This window comes from Mirounga leonina, unplaced genomic scaffold, assembly GCF_011800145.1.
Source record: "Mirounga leonina isolate KUSES-001 unplaced genomic scaffold, KU_Mleo_1.0 Mir_115, whole genome shotgun sequence".
NCBI lineage: Eukaryota > Metazoa > Chordata > Mammalia > Carnivora > Phocidae > Mirounga > Mirounga leonina.
This window is the reverse complement of record NW_023270268.1, coordinates 62,007,368-62,025,797: the sequence shown is the minus strand read 5'-3', so window position 1 is coordinate 62,025,797 and position 18,430 is coordinate 62,007,368. Positions and strand designations below refer to the sequence as shown.

The following is an 18,430-nucleotide window of genomic DNA, read 5'->3' as shown; positions in this document are numbered from 1 at the left end:
TGGATGAATGGATAAAGAAGATGTGGTATATACATATAGTGGAATATTACTCAGCCATAAAAAAGAATGAAATCTTGCCATTACAACAACATGGATAGAGCTAGGGAATATAATGCTAAGTAAAATAAGTCAGAAAAAGAGAGATACCACATGATCTCATTCATGTGGAATTTAAGAAACAAATGAGCAAAGGAGAGAGACCAAGAAGCAGACTCTTAACTATAGAGAACAAACTGGCTACCAGAGGGGAGGTGGGTGAAGTAAGTGATGGGGATTAAAGAATATGCTTATCATGATGGAAAACAACAACAAACCTGGCTGAGATTATTGCCAGTTTGGTAAGTTTTCTGTAGAGATGGGATTTGACCTGGGTCTTGGATGATAAAACATAGATAACAAACAGGAAGAACCTTTCAGGTTGGAACCATGAATAAATGTACAAAGGATGTTCACATAACTTCAGGAGGGGACAGTGAGGAGTAGACTGTGGGCTTAGAGAAATAGTGAGAAGTAAGACTGACAGAATCAGATTCTAGAGTATTTTGGATATTTGACCCAAGTCGTCAGGAGTTATCTTGTTGTGAAGAGGATGGTTACTGAAGATTTTTAGGCAGATTACATGAAAAGAGTGTTTTTGGAAACTGCAGGTCATCTGTAGGATGAATCTGTAGGTTTGGTATGTAATTGATACTTGTAGTTATAGTGGGAAGAGGAAGGAAAGGATTTATGGAAGATAAGGCAAAGGGTAGTTTAACACATTAAGTTACCAGAGTAATGAAAAGGAAGATTTAAAGATGATTAATCTATGCATTGAGTAGTAAATAAGCAATAGAGATCTAATACATAGTATAATGAATATAGACAGCAGTATTGCTTAGAGACTAAAACTTAAGTATTCCAATCACTAAAAAGAAAGGGTAATTATGTAAAGTGATAGAGGGTGATGGAGGTGCTAAATATTGCTACAGCAACAATCATAATATATAAATGTATCAAATTAAAACATGTACACTTAAATGTGCACAGTGTTATAAGGTAAATATAGTCAAAAAAGATTAATCTGTTTCATAGTGGAGCTTTAGAATATGCCAAATTTTTAAATACTTCATAATTTAACTTCCCAAGGTAATTATATAAAGTGTTTCTATTACTGTGTACTTCAGTGTTTATGGGAAGTACTATAGAGTGAAATGGTGAAGTCATTTATTTACTGGCTTTAGCAGTATATACAGTTTAATTCAGTACTTAAAAACTTAGTGTAAGGATTATTCTCTTTTTAAAGGATAATTTCTGTTTCTATTTGGACTGGTTCTAGAACTAGAATCTCCAACCAGTAGACTGTGATTTACCAAAATATCTTCTGTCTTCCCTGGTAAATCATCATATTGATCATGATTTCTGTCTCATTGCCTCTCTGTTTTGCTTCTTATCATTAAGTGATCTCAAGTCTTCAGGAAAATTTAAAAGTAACTCCTCCTCACACACAAAAAATGGGGACATCTCTTAGTTAGAATATATGTTGGACCACTCCATTAGAAACCCAGAATAATATTTGATTAAATAAGGTGGAAGTTCAATTTTTGCCCAGAGGCAAGCGTTGGGCACCTAAGCTGCCAGTGTTGTGGTTTTCTCATCCCTAGAATGTTCCTTTCGTTTCCAAGATAGCTAATTTTCATTTTCACATTCTAATCAGTGAGATGGGGGAAAAGGGCACCACCTGGAATTTGCAGGTATTTCCGTTCACATGTCATGGATGGCCACACCTAGGGCAGAAACTGAGTTATTATTTTCAGAGCCCATATACCTTGCTGAAAATTAGGATTTTGTTACTGTGGGAGAAAAGTGAAGAATGGATGTTGGGGAGAATTACCAAGCTGTCTATGCCATAGACTTCCATCTTTATTAGCTAAAGGAACAGTTTTTGAACTCATTTGGCTCTGTAGTTTTTTATTCACAACTGTGAAAAAGTAGCCTTGGTAATACCAAATTTGTTAAAATTATGACAAACATGAGAACAGGGATTTTTGAATGTTAATGTTCCTCTCTTCATTATGAGAAATAAAACTGATGTTCATTTTTTGTTAGGTTGTCTGTCCTTAGACCATACCTGTTTGGATCTCCCCTCTCTCACCAGCAAAAACATGTCCTCCTTTGTAAGGGATTCTAAACTATTATCAAGTGTTCCATATTGCTACATTAGTGAATACAAGCTTTTTAAAGCTTTCAGTATAGTCTGGAAATGGAACAACTTGATGACTAGATTCTTTGGGGCCAGATTGGTGGCAAAGGTGGTAGTGAGAGGCTCTGTCACATGTCAGACCAGGTCACAAGCATGACAAAGTGAAAACAATACTGGAACTTATGACATCAGTTCCCAGGGATGTGTTGTTGAGCCACAGTTGTGTAAAAGCCATTTCTAGGTCATTGGAAGGAGCAATTTTAATTTTACTTGTTTTTAGACTCTTTCTCATTGCTACTCACCAAATGACTTGCTTATGAAGGTAGCCCTGAAAATTTTTTTACAGTGAACTCTTGCTAGTTCATGATTTGATCAGTCATGTTGATAATATTTGGCTGTCCCTTGAGACTGCAGATATTTCACAGTATGTTTTTTAGTAGTTCTTGCTGTCTTATCTTGATTTAGCACTTTGCCATTTGCTTCTTCAGTAACACTAGGATAATGTGACTGCCTAAATTTTCTGAGTGCATGTCATCCATGTTTACATTTCAGAGTCCCCTCTTTATCTTAATAAGCCTTTGGTTAAATGAGTAACATAGAAAAGCACACAGGGGACTCATAGCTAAAAGCTTTAGTTAGTAAAGTATGCTTTTTTACGTATTCTACATGACTTGGCATAGGAATTATCGTGATGCAAGAACATGGCAGAATATGATGGATTTAAGAATTTAACAGTTTGGGCGCCTGGGTGGCTCAGTTGGTTAAGCAACTGCCTTCGGCTCAGGTCATGATCCCGGAGTCCCTGGATCGAGTCCCACATCGGGCTCCCTGCTTGGCAGGGAGTCTGCTTCTCCCTCTGACCCTCCTCCCTCTCATGCTCTCTGTCTCTCATTCTCTCTGTCTCAAATAAATAAAATCTTTAAAAAAAAAAAAAAAAAGAATTTAACAGTTAAAAAGAATTTAGGGCACCTGGGTGGCTCAGTTGGTTAAACGTCTGCCTTCAGCTCGGGTCATGATTCCAGGGTCCTGGGATCAAGTCCTGCATCAGGCTCCCTGCTCTATGGGGAGTCTGCTTCTCCCTCTGTCTCTCTCTCTCTCGTGAATAAATAAAATCTTTAAAAAAAAAAAAAAGGAATTTAACCATTTTTATTTCTTAAGTACTTATTACAGGTCTTGGTACTCATAATTCTTATGTGGAAAATAGGAAACGGAACTGTCACTTTTTTATGCCTACTATCTACTGGGTACTCATGAAATTGCAGTTCTTTGGGAAAGGTATTATAAACCTAATTTTACAGATGAAGATACTGTGGGTCATGAAAATAAAATTTCTTGCTTATAGGTGATTGTTGCTGGATACTTGAGGATTTAGGTAGAAAGTTTCCTTGGGTCTAATAATATGGCTTGAAGAAAATTATGGCTATAGAGGTGGAGGGAAGGACATTCTAACTTAATAAAGAGAACACTCTGACAAAAAGGAGCAGAGTTTAGAAATTACAAAATTACTTGTGATTTTTAAGATTAAATTATTTTTGTTTTAATATGATATACCTCAAAGGGACTGCTTTACAAAGAGAGATGTATCTATATTTTCTATTGTACACGGCAGACCTTTGAAAATGTTCTCTTACATGCTCCTCTAAAATCAAGCATATCAAAAGTTTAGCTTCTTTTTGAAGTCATCCTCATTCTCTCCATTTACGTTGTGTTCTCTGCTATGTATCTTCGTAGCACCATGCACCAAAATTCATATCCTACGCAGTGCTTTTGAGAGTGTTCTTCCTGAAGGTTGTTACTTTGTCTTATTCATCTTCATTTCTTTTACACTGCTCAGTGAAGTTATTTGCCCATTTTAGGTATGTTGGATTCTTAGCAAAATGAACCTTTAAAAATGCATTGCTTATTTATACAGAGAAAACTCTATAAAATGTTTATGGAGGAGTAAGAAGGAATTGGTGGTTGCAGTTGTTTTTGGAGTATTTTCCCTGCCACAGTGGCTATGGATTGAAAAGTTAAAAGACCATTCCTTTAAGTTTCCTGGAGGGACTGAACTAGTTGTATCCAGCTGAAGTAGATGCTAAAAGAAAATCTGCCACAATTAAATTTTTGGAAGTTTTTTCCTTTGTTTCTTTTTTAGAGACATTAGAAGAAATGGACAGTGAATTGCTCAAGTGTGAATTCTGTGGGAAGATGGGATATGCTAATGAATTTCTTCGGTCAAAACGATTCTGCACTATGTCCTGTGCCAAAAGGTATTTCTATTCCCTTGACTTTCCTGAAGCAGAAACCAACAACCATTGTAAGAAACCCAAAAACTTGTAGAGGTTACTAGTAGCCAAAACTAGATACTATAATATACAGGAAGAATATCAAATAGGCATTTTCTGGAGCTACTTTGATATTTAGTTACTAAATTTTGCTCTGTGAGAGTTACATATTCATAACGTTTACAGTGAGTTTTACCACATATTCTGACATTGAAGTAGCAATCTCCTGGCAAGAATATGCTTAGGAGAATGTCTCCTGTGAATAAACCTACTAGTCCTTAAGGTATCAAAACAGTATTTGTTTTATCACCTTATTGTTTGATCAGTATGAAAATACCAGGATTTACTTTGTTTTGTTGTAACTTGTTTTCATTATATCCTGTTTATCCTAGGTTTTTAAGTGGGACAGCTGCAGCACAAGTTCCCCACATTGTTAAATCATCAAAGAGGAAAATAGGTCTTTTCTAAATCTATTATCAATAGTAATATTATAGGTAAACCATGTTCATAACTAAAGGAATGTTCAGTATCTTCATTGTTCTCATCACAGGTTTAGTATACATAAAAAACCCCACAAAACTCCTCTGATTCTGATAATAAATCCTAATATAGGTATTTACCACTAGAGGTGAAGTGTATGCACAGGTTATTTTGAAGTTTGTTCTCTGTTCCAAAAGGTGATATTCTCTCGAAGAATATAAGATCTTAATTGTTTGTATCTAGGGATTTTTCTTGCATGAATATATTATTTTGTATGGTGCCACTACAATATACTTAGTAAATCTTTTTTTTTTTAAGATTTTATTTATTAGAGAAAGAGAGAGTACACGAGAAGGAGTAGGGCCAGAGGAAGAAGCAGACTCCCCATTGAGCAGGGAGCCTGATGTGGGACTCGATCCTGGGACTCCAGGATGACCTGAGCTGAAGGCAGTTGCTCCAGGATGACCTGAGCCAGCCACCCAGGCGCCCTATACTCAGTAAATCTTAAGTTAAATAAATAATAGGAGTATTTTCCTCCAAAAATGGCTTCATTTGGTTTCTCAGTTGTTAGTCTTCTATTCACATATTATCTCGTGTTATTGATAGCCCTAACCAAATTATGTAACTCCTGTTTTAACTTGGGAGTTTTCCAGTTTGCATACACCACAAAAAAGATGAGTAGCTCTCTCATTCTAAGGATTAACAACTCTGAGGGAAAAGGATGGCCTTTCAGAATATTTTAAATGTCTTGACTATTAAATATTTCAGAATATTTAACACTACCATCTCTCCTCCCAGGGATGATTGCTGAGTTGTCAAGTTATTATACCTTTAGGTGAACCTCTTTCAGGGGGTGAGGGATCCTAATATAAGGGAAATGCAGATGAGAGAGCAAGGAGGAAAGGATAAGTTAGATGGGGGAAGAACTGCTATCTACATGTCTGCCTTGGAGATTTAAATATTTAGGGGCTAAATAGCAAATGTAAGGTTAGTCTCTCTGTTCTCTAGTCAGTGGGGAAGGAAGTTTTGTAGGTTGCTGTGAATGGAAATCAGAAACGTATAGAGGTGAGCGCACAGATCAGCATATTGAACACAGCAGGAGCTTGTTGAGTCGTTTAGAGTAAAATGAAGTGGCCATCTGGGCACTTTTTAAAATATCTATTTTTAGGGAAAAAAATAGCCTATTCATTTTCATAGTACTCCTTACTTCCATTTGCTGATATTTTCATAAAACAGATGAGGAAAATTTGTTTTGGTATCTGTATATTGGTCCTAGAATAGTTAATCAATAGCAAAGTTCATTGGGATTTATTCTTGTCTTTTTCCTGAGAAATCTTAGAGCAAAAGAGTTTTGAAAATAAGAAATTACAGTGGCAGCTTTATGTGTTTAAGAAAGGAACTATATGTATTTTTCTATGCCTTTAGCTTTTCAGAAATTTGTTTCTTAAATTACTTCTTTTCACTCTTCTTTCTAAGGAAGGGGTTGGCAAACTGTACCCAGGCCACGTCCTTCATGTAGCCTATTTGTGGATGATGCTTGAGCTAAGGATGGTTCTTGAATTTTTAGATGGTTAGAAAAAAAATGAAAAGAATATTTCATAACATATGAAAATTATGTGAAATTCAAATTTTGGTCTAAGTAAAATTTTATTGGAACATGGCCATGCTCATTCATTATTGTTTATGGCTGCTTTCATGTTACAGTTGCAGAGTTGAGTAGTTGTGACACAGACACTTGTATTGTCCACAAAGCTTAAAATATTTACTGTGTGGCCCTTTGTAGAAAAAGTCTGCCAGCCCTATTCTAGGCCTTGAAACCCAGTAAACAGCATAGGACTCTTTTAAACTGTCATCATGCCTTATACAGGTCTATATTAAAAAAATACTAGTCTATTTTGATAAAATGAAAATAATCTTTCAGCTAATTTTAAAGAACTACGTGTATTTGAATTTCCTCAATAGTGAGAACTATGAATTCCTTGTGTAACTCTGAAATCTCAACTTTACATTTTCACTCTTTGATTTCAGTAATATTTGAAAAATCTTTTACTAGCCATTTGAGATTTCCCCTTCTCTACTCCCTTAACTTCTTTATATTAATCTCTCTTTAGAAATGATTACTTGGGAAAACATCAGTGTGAACATCTACATAATTCATAACTTCGTTTTCTCCTGAACCTTGAATTATTTTGCAAAAAATCAGTTATCCTCTGTATTTTGCATGAAGTTTCCCACTATCATACTGTTATTAGGAGAAAATATCAGTACCTTGTTATAGGTGTCCAGTAATGTGTATCACTATATTGTGCAATATTATGAAATATACAGAGGCCATTTTTTGACTGTCAGCATAAGTAAATCCACTGAACACTATGGTTTACTTTCTGAGGTATTAACAGTCCTTAATGAAGTATTTGGCACTTACTGATTCACAAGTGCACTTTAAAGTCATAATTAAATACTAAATGGAGTGTTCCACATATCGCTTAATATTTTTTCTTACTTGAATTTCTTAGGTACAATGTTAGCTGTTCTAAAAAATTTGCACTTAGTCGTTGGAATCGTAAGCCTGATAATCAAAGTCTTGGGCATCGTGGCCGTCGTCCAAGTGGCCCTGATGGGGCAGCAAGAGAACATATCCTTAGGCAGGTCTGTAGAAACCTTGCTTCAATGTACTATACCCTTTTCCGAAATGCAAGGAAAGTGCAATGCTGTATTTTACTTGTACTACATTTTCCAGCTTCCAATTACTTATCCATCTGCAGAAGAAGACTTGGCTTCTCATGAAGATTCTGTTCCATCTGCTATGACAACACGCCTGCGCAGGCAGAGTGAGCGGGAAAGAGAACGTGAGCTTCGGGATGTGAGAATTAGGAAAATGCCTGAGAACAGTGACTTGCTACCAGTTGCACAAACAGAGCCATCTATCTGGACAGTTGATGATGTGTGGGCCTTCATCCACTCTTTGCCTGGTATGTAATTCACCACTTTGGCCTTACATTTTTCTCGTGCATTCACACACAGGAATGATATTAGATCCATCCACACCTATTGCACAAAAGGGCTAGAGAAGTACTATGTATATGTATTAATTAAATGGCATTTGCTATTGAAATGTGATCTGTTTCCTCTTGCTTATTCCCTCAGCACAACTGGGTATTTTCTCATACCCCCCAAGTCGATAAAAACTGACTAGTCCTGCTTCTGCTGTGACACCTCAGCCGGTGAAGATATTAAAGGTGCTCTCTTCTCTTCAGTCTGATTTCTCTCGAGAGGTCAGTAGAGAGATTGAGTCAGACACTTCTTCCCTTCTGCTCTTCTATTTTTCTATTCTATTTCCTCTTTATTTCCTAATTTAACCTTTTTAAAATAAAATAAGAGAGACTATATATATATAAATTTTTGCATTTTTGAAAGCTAATCAAGACCTTTTAGAGTATGATAACGTTTTGGTTTCTTTTTAAAAAATCAAGCTGGTTCTTTTAAAGGAAGCTGCATTCCTTGATTCTTTCCAATAAGTAGCCATCAAGAACACTTCTAAAATTTGATTTTTTAAGTAGACAACTAAAATTCAGTTATGATATTCCATTCCAATATTGAGGGTAACTTTCTTATTTATGTTTTCCTGCTCTCTCATTTTGGTACTCTTTCCATCAGCTTAATTCTTTATGTTCTTTATCTTTTTTCTTTAATGCAGCAATCTTTTATATCTACTTTCTCCAAGGGACTGGTTACTAAAGATAACTGCACCATTGCTCATGATGAGACCCACACTGATTATGTAAAGACTTTTTTTTCTAATCAAATCTTACTCATTTTAACCTTACGAATGTGGAAAACAAGGAGATTTTTTAAATGTTTGCTCCGTTTTGATTTTATTGTGAATCACATTATTTCTCTTGATACAAACTTTCCAGAAAAATATATCCCCTTTGAACTCGACAGACTTATTAAAATTAATCCAGCTATTTTTGCTGATTAATCTTTCTGTGAAGGTAACCACTACCTCAGAAGCAAACTTACAGTTAATGTGCTGAATGAAGAAAGTATATTCAGAACTATTACTGCTTTAAAAAAAAAAAAAACTGCCATTTTACCTTATATAAACAGAATTCTATGACATTTTATTATTTTTTCAGTAGCTTGTTTCAGAAATGCTAAATAAGTTTTTTGTTGTTTTTTTTTTTTAAACAAGATATGGTCACTTTTAAAGAAAGATTGCAGTTGTTTAAATAAAGAAAGGATACATTTTTCATTGAAGATTTTTTAAACACGCACCTAAGGAAACTTAGGTATGAGTTAAGTGCTAACCATATAGGTTTTGAATCTGCTTTAAAACTGGTATGTTAGAAGATTGTGAGTCTTCACTGGTTGTGGTTTTAATATTTGATGACATAAATTTTAGTTTTTAGACCAGTCTAGATATCTTGAGAATTAACACCGGACTCTCTACTGATTCCTTGGGGTTGGACTTTGATTCTGTCATCTTCAGAAGTAATCTTCATCTTCCACATGGGGCATGTAAGCTATTAGCCTGATTTCTCATTTGGGGAAACTATTTCCTTTCCTTTGGGGAGGAGCATTGGTTCATATCCTGAGGAAAGTAATTGGTCAAATAATTAACAAATAATAGGTATCCGATTCTTCTATCATTTCATATACTTTTGTTAGGGCTAATTTTCAAACTTTCCCCAATACCCATTTGCTGTGAGGTTATTCTTGGCTGCTATTTTAGAACAAAGGCTAAACTCCTTTGTCTCATTCTTGCTTCATTTCAGTTTAAAAAAAAAAAAGTGCTTATATTTGAGATGCTTGTCTTAGTTTATCAAGACAATTTTGTTGCCAGTTGTTTAGAGAACATTACTTATCATTAAAGGGAAACTGCTTTATAATTTAGAATTGTTTGGTGCTGTGTGAGAGTCTGCTTTCCTTTAACTGATTAAATGGGAGTCCTTCCGAACTGCTTTGACAGGCTAAATAACAGGCTTATTTGTGTGATCAGTTATATCTTCTTTCTCAGTATTTCTCTCTGAATAATCCCTGTGGCCTAAAGTAAATCTCATATCAGAAAATGCTTTTGTCTTCATTTCTCTATGCTCCTCTGGCCTTTGTAAACATCTTTTGAGCCTCTTTCAGGCTCATTCGGGACTGCATTGTTTTTCTTCCAGGTAATCTACTTCCAACCTTTTCTTATAGAATGAACAAGCTTATAACTTTTGTAATCTCTGTATTTTCTTTCTTTCCAGTTGAGATAGGCTTCCCTCTTTCATCAGGGCACCGATATTTACTCCTGGAGTTTTCTCTTTGTATAATGTCATCTTATAAACCATCCTGGTGGGACCATATTAGAGCTGTATGCTGTATATCCAATCTCAGAGCTGCTGCCACAGTGAAAAATTATTTTCTTCTGGGGTGCCTGGGTGGCTCAGTCAGTTGGGTGTCTGACTCTTGGTTTTGGCTCAAGTTATGATCTCAGGGTCTTGAGATTGGCGCCTGCTTAAGATTCTCTCACACACACTCTGTCCACGCCCCTCCCTCGTGTGCGCACTCTCTCTAAATTAAAAAATATCTATTTTCTTCTAATTTTTGTGCATTAAAAAGTTCTCTATGGGAATGATTCTTCTCTTCAATTAACTGTAGTATCTTAACTCGATCAGTGCAAAGGTCAGTTTATTCTGTATTTATTAATTTGTGAATCTGTAGATTTGGTTTCTCTGTAGGCATATAAAGTAGGAATTAGCCTAAAAACATATGACTATTGGTTTTCATAATACTACTATTGGGACTTGTTTATTATGTAATATTAAGTGGCAGGTGATGTATTTTCACCAGCCTTACTGAGATCATTTTTGTGCAGTGTTTTGTTTTGGGTTTAGCTGGAAAAGGGACTGGACTGAAAAGTTCAGTTGGGACTCGTCCAGTTGCAGAGGTCCATGCTCATCCTGATAGCTGCTTCTGGTGACATAAAGCCAGCAATGCTGACTGGGTGCTGCAGTTGGGATATATTTTGTACGAGTCCCTGGGGCACCAGTCATTTTACAGAAGTAGATTCTAATGTCAGAAACTCATTGAACTTTTAGCTCAGTATACCCTGAGCATCTAAACATTTTTTGAAAATTCATTTTTCTTTAGTGAGTTTCGGAAAAATATTTGCTTCTGCCTTTTTTTTTCTTTTTTAAAGTAATTTTATTTTTTCATTTCTATACTCATGTATAGTATAACTGCTCTTTGTTGTGGTTGGCTTATGGAAGTTGTGATCTAAAATTCTGAAGATAATGCATTCCTACACGATCATGGTGTTTCCCGAAACATTTTTTGTTCATTATTATTTTGCTAATACATTTAACTTACTACAAGAAGACATCTGAAGAGGGATCTCCCAGTACAGAGGAAAAACACGTGCTATGTATTTCTTCATGGAGAACTCCTTGTTTCTATTCCCAAATGTAGCTCTTACAGTCCTCATTACTTCTCATTGCTCCTGTTTTCTGAATCTAAATAAGTCCCGCCCTGTCTTTCTCTCTCTTCTTTTCTTTCCTGTGTTCTTGTAAGTAAGACTGAAGAGAGAAGAACATTAGTTCTTTCATAAAAAGAAGGATGAAGTCACAACTAGATGCAAGATTAGTCAGTTTTGTCTGCCCAGTTTTGAGAGCTACCTCTGGGAAAAGAAAGGGAGCTTTTCTATGGTGAGTAATCCCGTTTTAACTGTATAATTTCTTTCATATGGTAAATGGGCAAAACCATCACATTCTGCTTAGGGTACTTTTGAAATGTCAGTTTTTTAGTCTGAGAAATTAAAATAAAGAAATTGAAAAGCTGGCTGCCATATATGAAACAGGAAAGAAACAACAGAGAAGATGGGAAGAGAAATAACCAAGAGAAAAGATGCCCATACAGCTGAATACAGAAGAAAGTGTATTACTCTTACAAGTAGCTCTTCCGTAGAAGATCCTGTTTTTGTTTATTGTTTGTTTATTCACTCATCCAGTCCTTCACTTATACAGAAATGTATGTATTTAGCACCTAACAATGCTTTGTGCTTGGTACCGGGGTTATAGGGATGATATCATTATCTTATGTAAACAAGTGGATGACACATTTGCAGTAGAAAGGATAATCATTCCAGCAAAGTTGTGCTCTCCAGCGGTGTAATGTAACCATTTCCATTATTCGTTATCTTTGTGTTTTCTCTTAGAATGCTGATTTGAATAAAATAGACTTGAAGCTGTTAGTTTTTACTCTTAAATTCATTTTTATAATTTCACTGTCTCTTACAAGGAAGCTTCCACATTATTGCATTCTCTCCTTTCTTCGTACCTTCCCTCGTTGTTTCTTTACCCTTAGTGGGGAAGTTTATTGAGTAACATGGCTGTGCAAAATTTGGTAGATAATAAAAACGTTTGAGGTTCAAGTAGATGTTAGCATTGTTACCTGCTAAAGCGCCTGGTTTACACTGAGAGATAAAATATTTGGCAAGAGATTAGGGGGCAAGTTCATAATTTCAATGGGAATTTATGTTTTCTTATCAAAAGTAGAGACAAATCCAGTGATACTAAGATTTGAAGTTGAAATTACAAGTCAAGCAGTGTAATACATTTCAGCAGCATTGCAATAGATTGATACTACAATCTTGTTGGTTTGGTTCTTTCCTGAGTAAAAAATAAAAATGTTTTACATGTGCTTGGTAATTGAAGGTTGTAAATTAGAATAAGGTACAAATGATAATGAAAGTCGTACTCTGGTACTTGAGAAAATATTTCTAAATTGTTACTCAAATGACAGAACATTGTATTTTATTTCCCTACACCTGTATGTGAAGGGTATATTATACAAAGAAAAGTTCATGAGGTATAATAACTAGTTAATCCAAACTTGTTCTATGTGTGGCACGCTTTGAGGTAATACCATTGTCTTTTTGTCAAGGTATGTTATATCTGAACTGATGAATCTACATTTTTCCTGACTCTAATTATTTCTATAATAATATTTTTAGAACAAGAATTCCAAGTAAATTGCTTTACCTGATTTTGAATTAATTCTTATTTTCAGAATTCCAAGAAATATTCTCTTCTTCAGGAGTGAACCCAAGACTACCATAAATAAATTTCATTTGTTTCTCAGCCTGTATTTCAGATACTCAGATCCACTGAGAACATAACTGTGACTGTTAGACGTAACATCTAATTATTTTGTATTAATGCTAACTTCCGTCCTCTGCTCAAATTCCAGGCTGCCAAGATATCGCAGATGAGTTCAGAGCACAGGAGATTGATGGACAGGCCCTTCTTTTGCTAAAAGAAGACCATCTTATGAGTGCAATGAATATCAAATTAGGCCCAGCCCTGAAGATCTGTGCACGCATCAACTCTCTGAAGGAATCTTAACAGGATCATGAGGCTGTGAGAAAACAGCAGTTTTTACTTTTCTTAAACAGACTTGTAAGGTAAAGGCTCAAGTTGGCCTAGAATATTATCATATATTGTGGTGGATAGCCAAGCACATTGGGATCTCCACATCAAAAGGTGACATTTCTTCTACAGATATAATTCATCATACATTTTCATAAGTAGCCAACATTGGTAAAAATTAATTTTACAGGTTACATGCAACAACGAAAGACTTATATAGAGGGCCATGATATTTTTCAAAGAAACGTGTTATACTAGATAATTTTTTAAAGGTGATGTTTATCGTTAATATAAAGAATCCTTTTAAAAGTAATTTAATGATTTACATTTCTCCTCTTTTGATTCGGTTTTCTTATACATTTTTCTACCCTGTAAGTTTTCTATAGGTTGTCATGAGAGAGATAATTTAGGAGTAATTTAGGAATAGTTTAGGAGTCCAGTGACTGGCATTGTATGCCATGAGATAACAGTGTGCATTTAAAAAAATGTCTGTCAGACAATTGCTTTGTCTATAAAAAAAGGATTGCATTCTAGCATGAATAATACTGATCTGGAAGTCAGAAGAGTTGGTTTCTGTTCCAAACTTGACTAAGAATTTGGTGCGGCTGAGAAAGTTTTCCTCTTAGTTTTTGTACATTTAGATTAGTGGTTCTCAACAGAAGGTCAGTGTTGCTGCCCAGGGGACATTTGACAATGTCTAGAGACATTTTGGTTGTCATAGCTTGGAGGGGCTGGGTGGGGTTGTTATTGGCATCTAGACCATGGAGGACAGGGATGTTGCTAAATATCCCACAGTGCACAGGACGGTTCCAAAACAAAGATTTATCAAGTAGTGTCAAAGTTCGGAAACCCTAGTGTAGGAGGGATAAATGTTGCTCTTTTTTACCAAAAGGGATAATTTGAAAAGATGGAGCACAATAAGGAATACATGATACAGTGGATGTATTTCAGATAGTATTAATGTTCTGCTGAAGTATTTTTCCCAGTTTTATGCATCCTAGAGACCAGGGAAAAGTCCACTAAATTGACCTGTAAAATAAGGACTAGCATACAAATAATTTGACTCTCCGAAAGTACAGATTCCTATTAATTATCTTTCATATCTGCTTTTCTGCACTGATGAAGGCATAATGTGATTATACCTTATGAACCAGTGCATAGCCTTACAAGGAGTCCAAGCTTACCTGGCATGACAGTAGTTTGTAGTGGATATGTGGTTGGTCTTCGGATTTTTTTCCAACCTTGAACATGCTGGGTCTAGCTAGAATGCACATTCCTTTTTCTTGACTAAACCCTTGCATGCTTCCTACAAAGTACCCACCAATAATATCTCTTGGATTATCAGACCTAATTTTGTAAGTACATGTTTTAGGGAAAAAAATTTTAAAGTAAAATTTTTCACCAAATAGTGTCCTATCAGAATTATGACAATAAAACAAAATTGTTGTGGGAGCCGTGAGAGCCTGATAGTCCTGGACATAAAAAATTTATTTTAATTTTTTTTTTTTTATCTTTGCCACACGATGGAAATGTTTTAAAATAGAAGGAACATACGTAGATATTTGGCAGGAGTTCAGTAAGTGGGGAAGGAAGAGTCCATGGGTTTCAGTCATTGTCACTGCTCTTTTCAAAAAGATTGTGTTGAGCTAGTAGAGGACTAAAGATGTCATTAAAGACATCACAGATATTTATCTTTTGGCTTTGTGTACATTAGAGAATGTTGATTATTTTTATACAAAAATACAGCGGGTAATTTTTTTAATCTTTAGATGCCTCTTGTTTGAATGTATGCTTTGTGGGATTCTTTTGTGTAGTAATGTTTTAAAAGAAGATGTTTACTGACAGTTATGTGTAGGATTAGAATGTGTAATATAGTGTAAGGCTCATTTTCCAGACCTACAATAGCTTGTAGTCTATGTTACATATTTCTTTATATCACATTTTTAATTATTGGATTAAAGTTTCAAGGAAAGGTAGGTACTCTGTAGTCAATTTTCATTTGTTAGCAAGTTAATCATTATGACAGAGTTGTCATATGCTTGACTTTCCCCCCCTCATCTTGCAGTTCCAGAACACAAGTATAGGCTGAGCATTAGTAGGAGATGATCCACTGCAGGGGTAGGGAGGGTGTGGAGGGCACAAAGGAAAATCTCCTCTGGAATTAAAACGTTTTCGTAGATAATCCACAAGCAATTGATTATTTGGGGATAGACTCCCCTAGCAATAATGATTACCGCCCATAACTATATTATCTATAGCCTTTAAGGTATTAACTTTGAACTATGTACAGGTTCTCCTTTTATTTACTCCCTTTTCTAATATCAGTCATTATATACTAACTGAAAGCCCCCATGCCTAGCACTGTGTTAAATATTCAAGAAAGCTTATAAGAACGGCTGGGGGCGGGGGGGGGGTGTTTCCATTTGATGAGAGCACCTTATAATCTTAAATCTTGTAATAATCTCAAAAGTAGTCCAGATCTTCTCTTGTCCTCACTCAAAACATGCCTAGAAAATATACTTGGTTTTTCAAATGAGCTATTTTATTTAGAAATGGCTCATTTGCTCAACTGGTAGTTTTCCCTGTTGATGCATCTGTTTCTTTCTAGAGAATTAACCATCTTAAAATCAGAGCTTCAGTTATATATGATGGATATGGACGATAACACTGGGCATCCACCTCTCTCCTAGGTTCTGAGCACAGTTTTGGTATGATGTAGGTGGGGAGAGTGTTGTTTTTTCTTCATGCTAATAATTGTTTTAGGAGGAGAAAGAATGACAAAAAGGGGACATGGGAAGTTCTTTCTACTTTTGCTACCTGAGTTTGCATCTTCTGACTTCTTTAAACTGATGCACTCTTTTCCCATTGAGGGAAATAAAACCTACACGTTTCAGATTTTATTTGCTTTAAGCCATGTGTTCCTAAGAAAATAAACACACTCAGAGAGCTGGTTTGTAAACATTTTTACATGATATGGATTTTCATCAAGCCTTGTGTCTGACAAGCTATGCAGCTTTGATATAATCACTATTGTATAAGGCAGAGTGCTGTCCCCAAACCTGTCACTTTTTAATGGCATATAACTATTTCCAGGATGCTATGGCATCGCTAAACAGATGCTTTTCTTAGTATCAGCTTAAGGGCTGTCACATAGGAGTAGAGAATGTGGAATGGGGAGAAGACATACTAGCGAAGAAGCTTGAGAATGGGAGAGAGGCAGACAAGAGACCTGCCACTTTGCTTATCCCACTTCAACACTGAACAAATTTCTGCACTTTTGAAGAAGTTAATATTCATGTTTTAAATAGAGATGATTTTTTTAGGTAGCCCATTGTTTGTTTTTGTTTCCTAGTGTGTTTAAACACTTGCTTAGAACTGTATGAAGTATTGTTGTGCCCATACCTTTGACTAATTTTTGACCTAGCTAATCTTCATATATCAAGTGTGAAATTATAGTCAGACATTTATTCAAATACCGGTCTGATACTGAAACCTGTCACAGTGTCCCATATTAGAGACTGGTTCAGTTAAATGTTATAAAGTCCTGTTGTTTGCATTCGGAGGGTTCTGGTACCATCATGGCGTAAGTATGGTAGGAGGGCAATATATAGATTGCATACTCTTAGGTTGTGTTTACATATGTGTAAGCCGTTTTGGAAAGAATAAACTATTATAGATGGATGTGAATGATGCTGTCCTCACAGCCGTACTGAGTAGCTGAAATCCTGATTGGACACACTGTTAAAAAGTTGTAAAGACATTTTAAACTAGAACCTTGTGATTATATTTTGTGGTTTGAAGATCCTCACCCCTAATGACTGGCAGGAATGCATGCTGCCTGTGTGACAGCCTCAGAGGGCCTCCCCTACTGCTTCCCTCCCCTACTGCTTCGCTTCCCTCAAGCCTGTTCTAGCCCCGCGAGAACCATGGGAAAACTTCTTAGAGACCTTTGCCTGAAAATCCTTAGAGAGGATTTTGTAGTAGAGTTAATTTTAGGAAGGCAGTTGGGGCAGGACTTTCTAAGACCTAACAGTCACGTTTCAATGAAACGTTTGGGCAGTGGGAACTGGCCCATCGACGCAACAATGTTCAGTCTGTTTCCTGTGCACCATCTATGTAGCTGGGCCTCGAGGAAGGTTTTCCAGGGGGAAGGACAGGGAAGTGGAGGAAGAGACAAACAGGAGGAAAAGCATTCCAGACCCAAGGGGACAGTACAGTTAACGGAGTGAGGGTGTGTAGTATAGATATGACCTTCAGTAGTTCAGAATAATACAGTGTAATGGTTGGGTCCGTTACAGCAGTAAGATTCACCTGTAATCATACTCATTCTTTCACTCTGTATCAAATGATCCTGCCCTAGGAGGACTTCCTGCCCCTAAAAGGACTATTAATAAATAGTTCCAGTGATATATAAGTTAGTGATATTTTACTTCAAAAAGTGACAACCATTGTACTTGGAGAGTATCTGTCAAAAACTCAAAAGGTTAATTGTTATAATTGAGTTATTGGAATTATAGAGGACAGTATCCATTTTCAGATACCACAGTTGAATCAACCTTACAAGGCTGATTGTTACAAAGGCATTTTAAGATAGTATTTTATTTGTTAGGTTGTATCTAAGAATTGGATGACTAGAGAGCTATAGCTTTCTTGTTATTAGTATGGATTTCAACAGAAGCCTACCTCTCTTTCTTTGATGCACAGTAGTGTGGATCATGAAATGAACTGTTTAATTCACATTCATCAATATTGGTATTTTATGAGTCTATTTAAGAGCATTTGATTTAATCTTAAAGATTGTGATTCAATTTAGATAAGCACAAATACAGTATTAGAAAAATAAATATGCAATCTTACTAAAGTTTAATTTCAACCTATTATAAACTGTACATCTTAAAAAAATTCTTTGGGAAGATATTCCTTTTTTGTTAGTTCATAATATGTACCATTATATAGTTTCCTTCATAGCAGCAATACAAGCCATTTCTTCAATAATAATAAAAAAAGTTGAAAATTATATTATCTTCTTTGGAAAAAGTTTCCTAAATTTTTAAGAATTTAAAGTTTTACATATTATTTTTTAGAGCTTATTTAAT

The 18,430-nt window shown here is 35.6% G+C and overlaps 1 protein-coding gene across 6 annotated transcripts in view; it reads left to right on the top strand.

Moving 5' to 3' along the window:
• PHC3 (polyhomeotic homolog 3) overlaps window positions 1–17,795 on the top strand; it is a 74,132-nt gene extending 56,337 nt beyond the window's left edge. For 4 of the 6 annotated variants that reach the window (XM_034998740.1, XM_034998727.1, XM_034998725.1 and 1 more), the window contains 4 exons: window positions 4,317–4,431; window positions 7,443–7,575; window positions 7,667–7,898; window positions 13,156–17,795. In XM_034998740.1, the coding sequence (XP_034854631.1) occupies window positions 4,317–4,431; window positions 7,443–7,575; window positions 7,667–7,898; window positions 13,156–13,310 (635 nt within the window). In that variant the 3' untranslated portion in view covers window positions 13,311–17,795. Of the gene's footprint in view, window positions 1–4,316; window positions 4,432–7,442; window positions 7,576–7,666; window positions 7,899–8,073; window positions 9,064–13,155 lie in introns of those variants that run through there. The other 2 variants (XR_004677978.1, XM_034998730.1) reach the window with 2 other exon arrangements.
• Window positions 17,796–18,430: the final 635 nt, after the last annotated feature.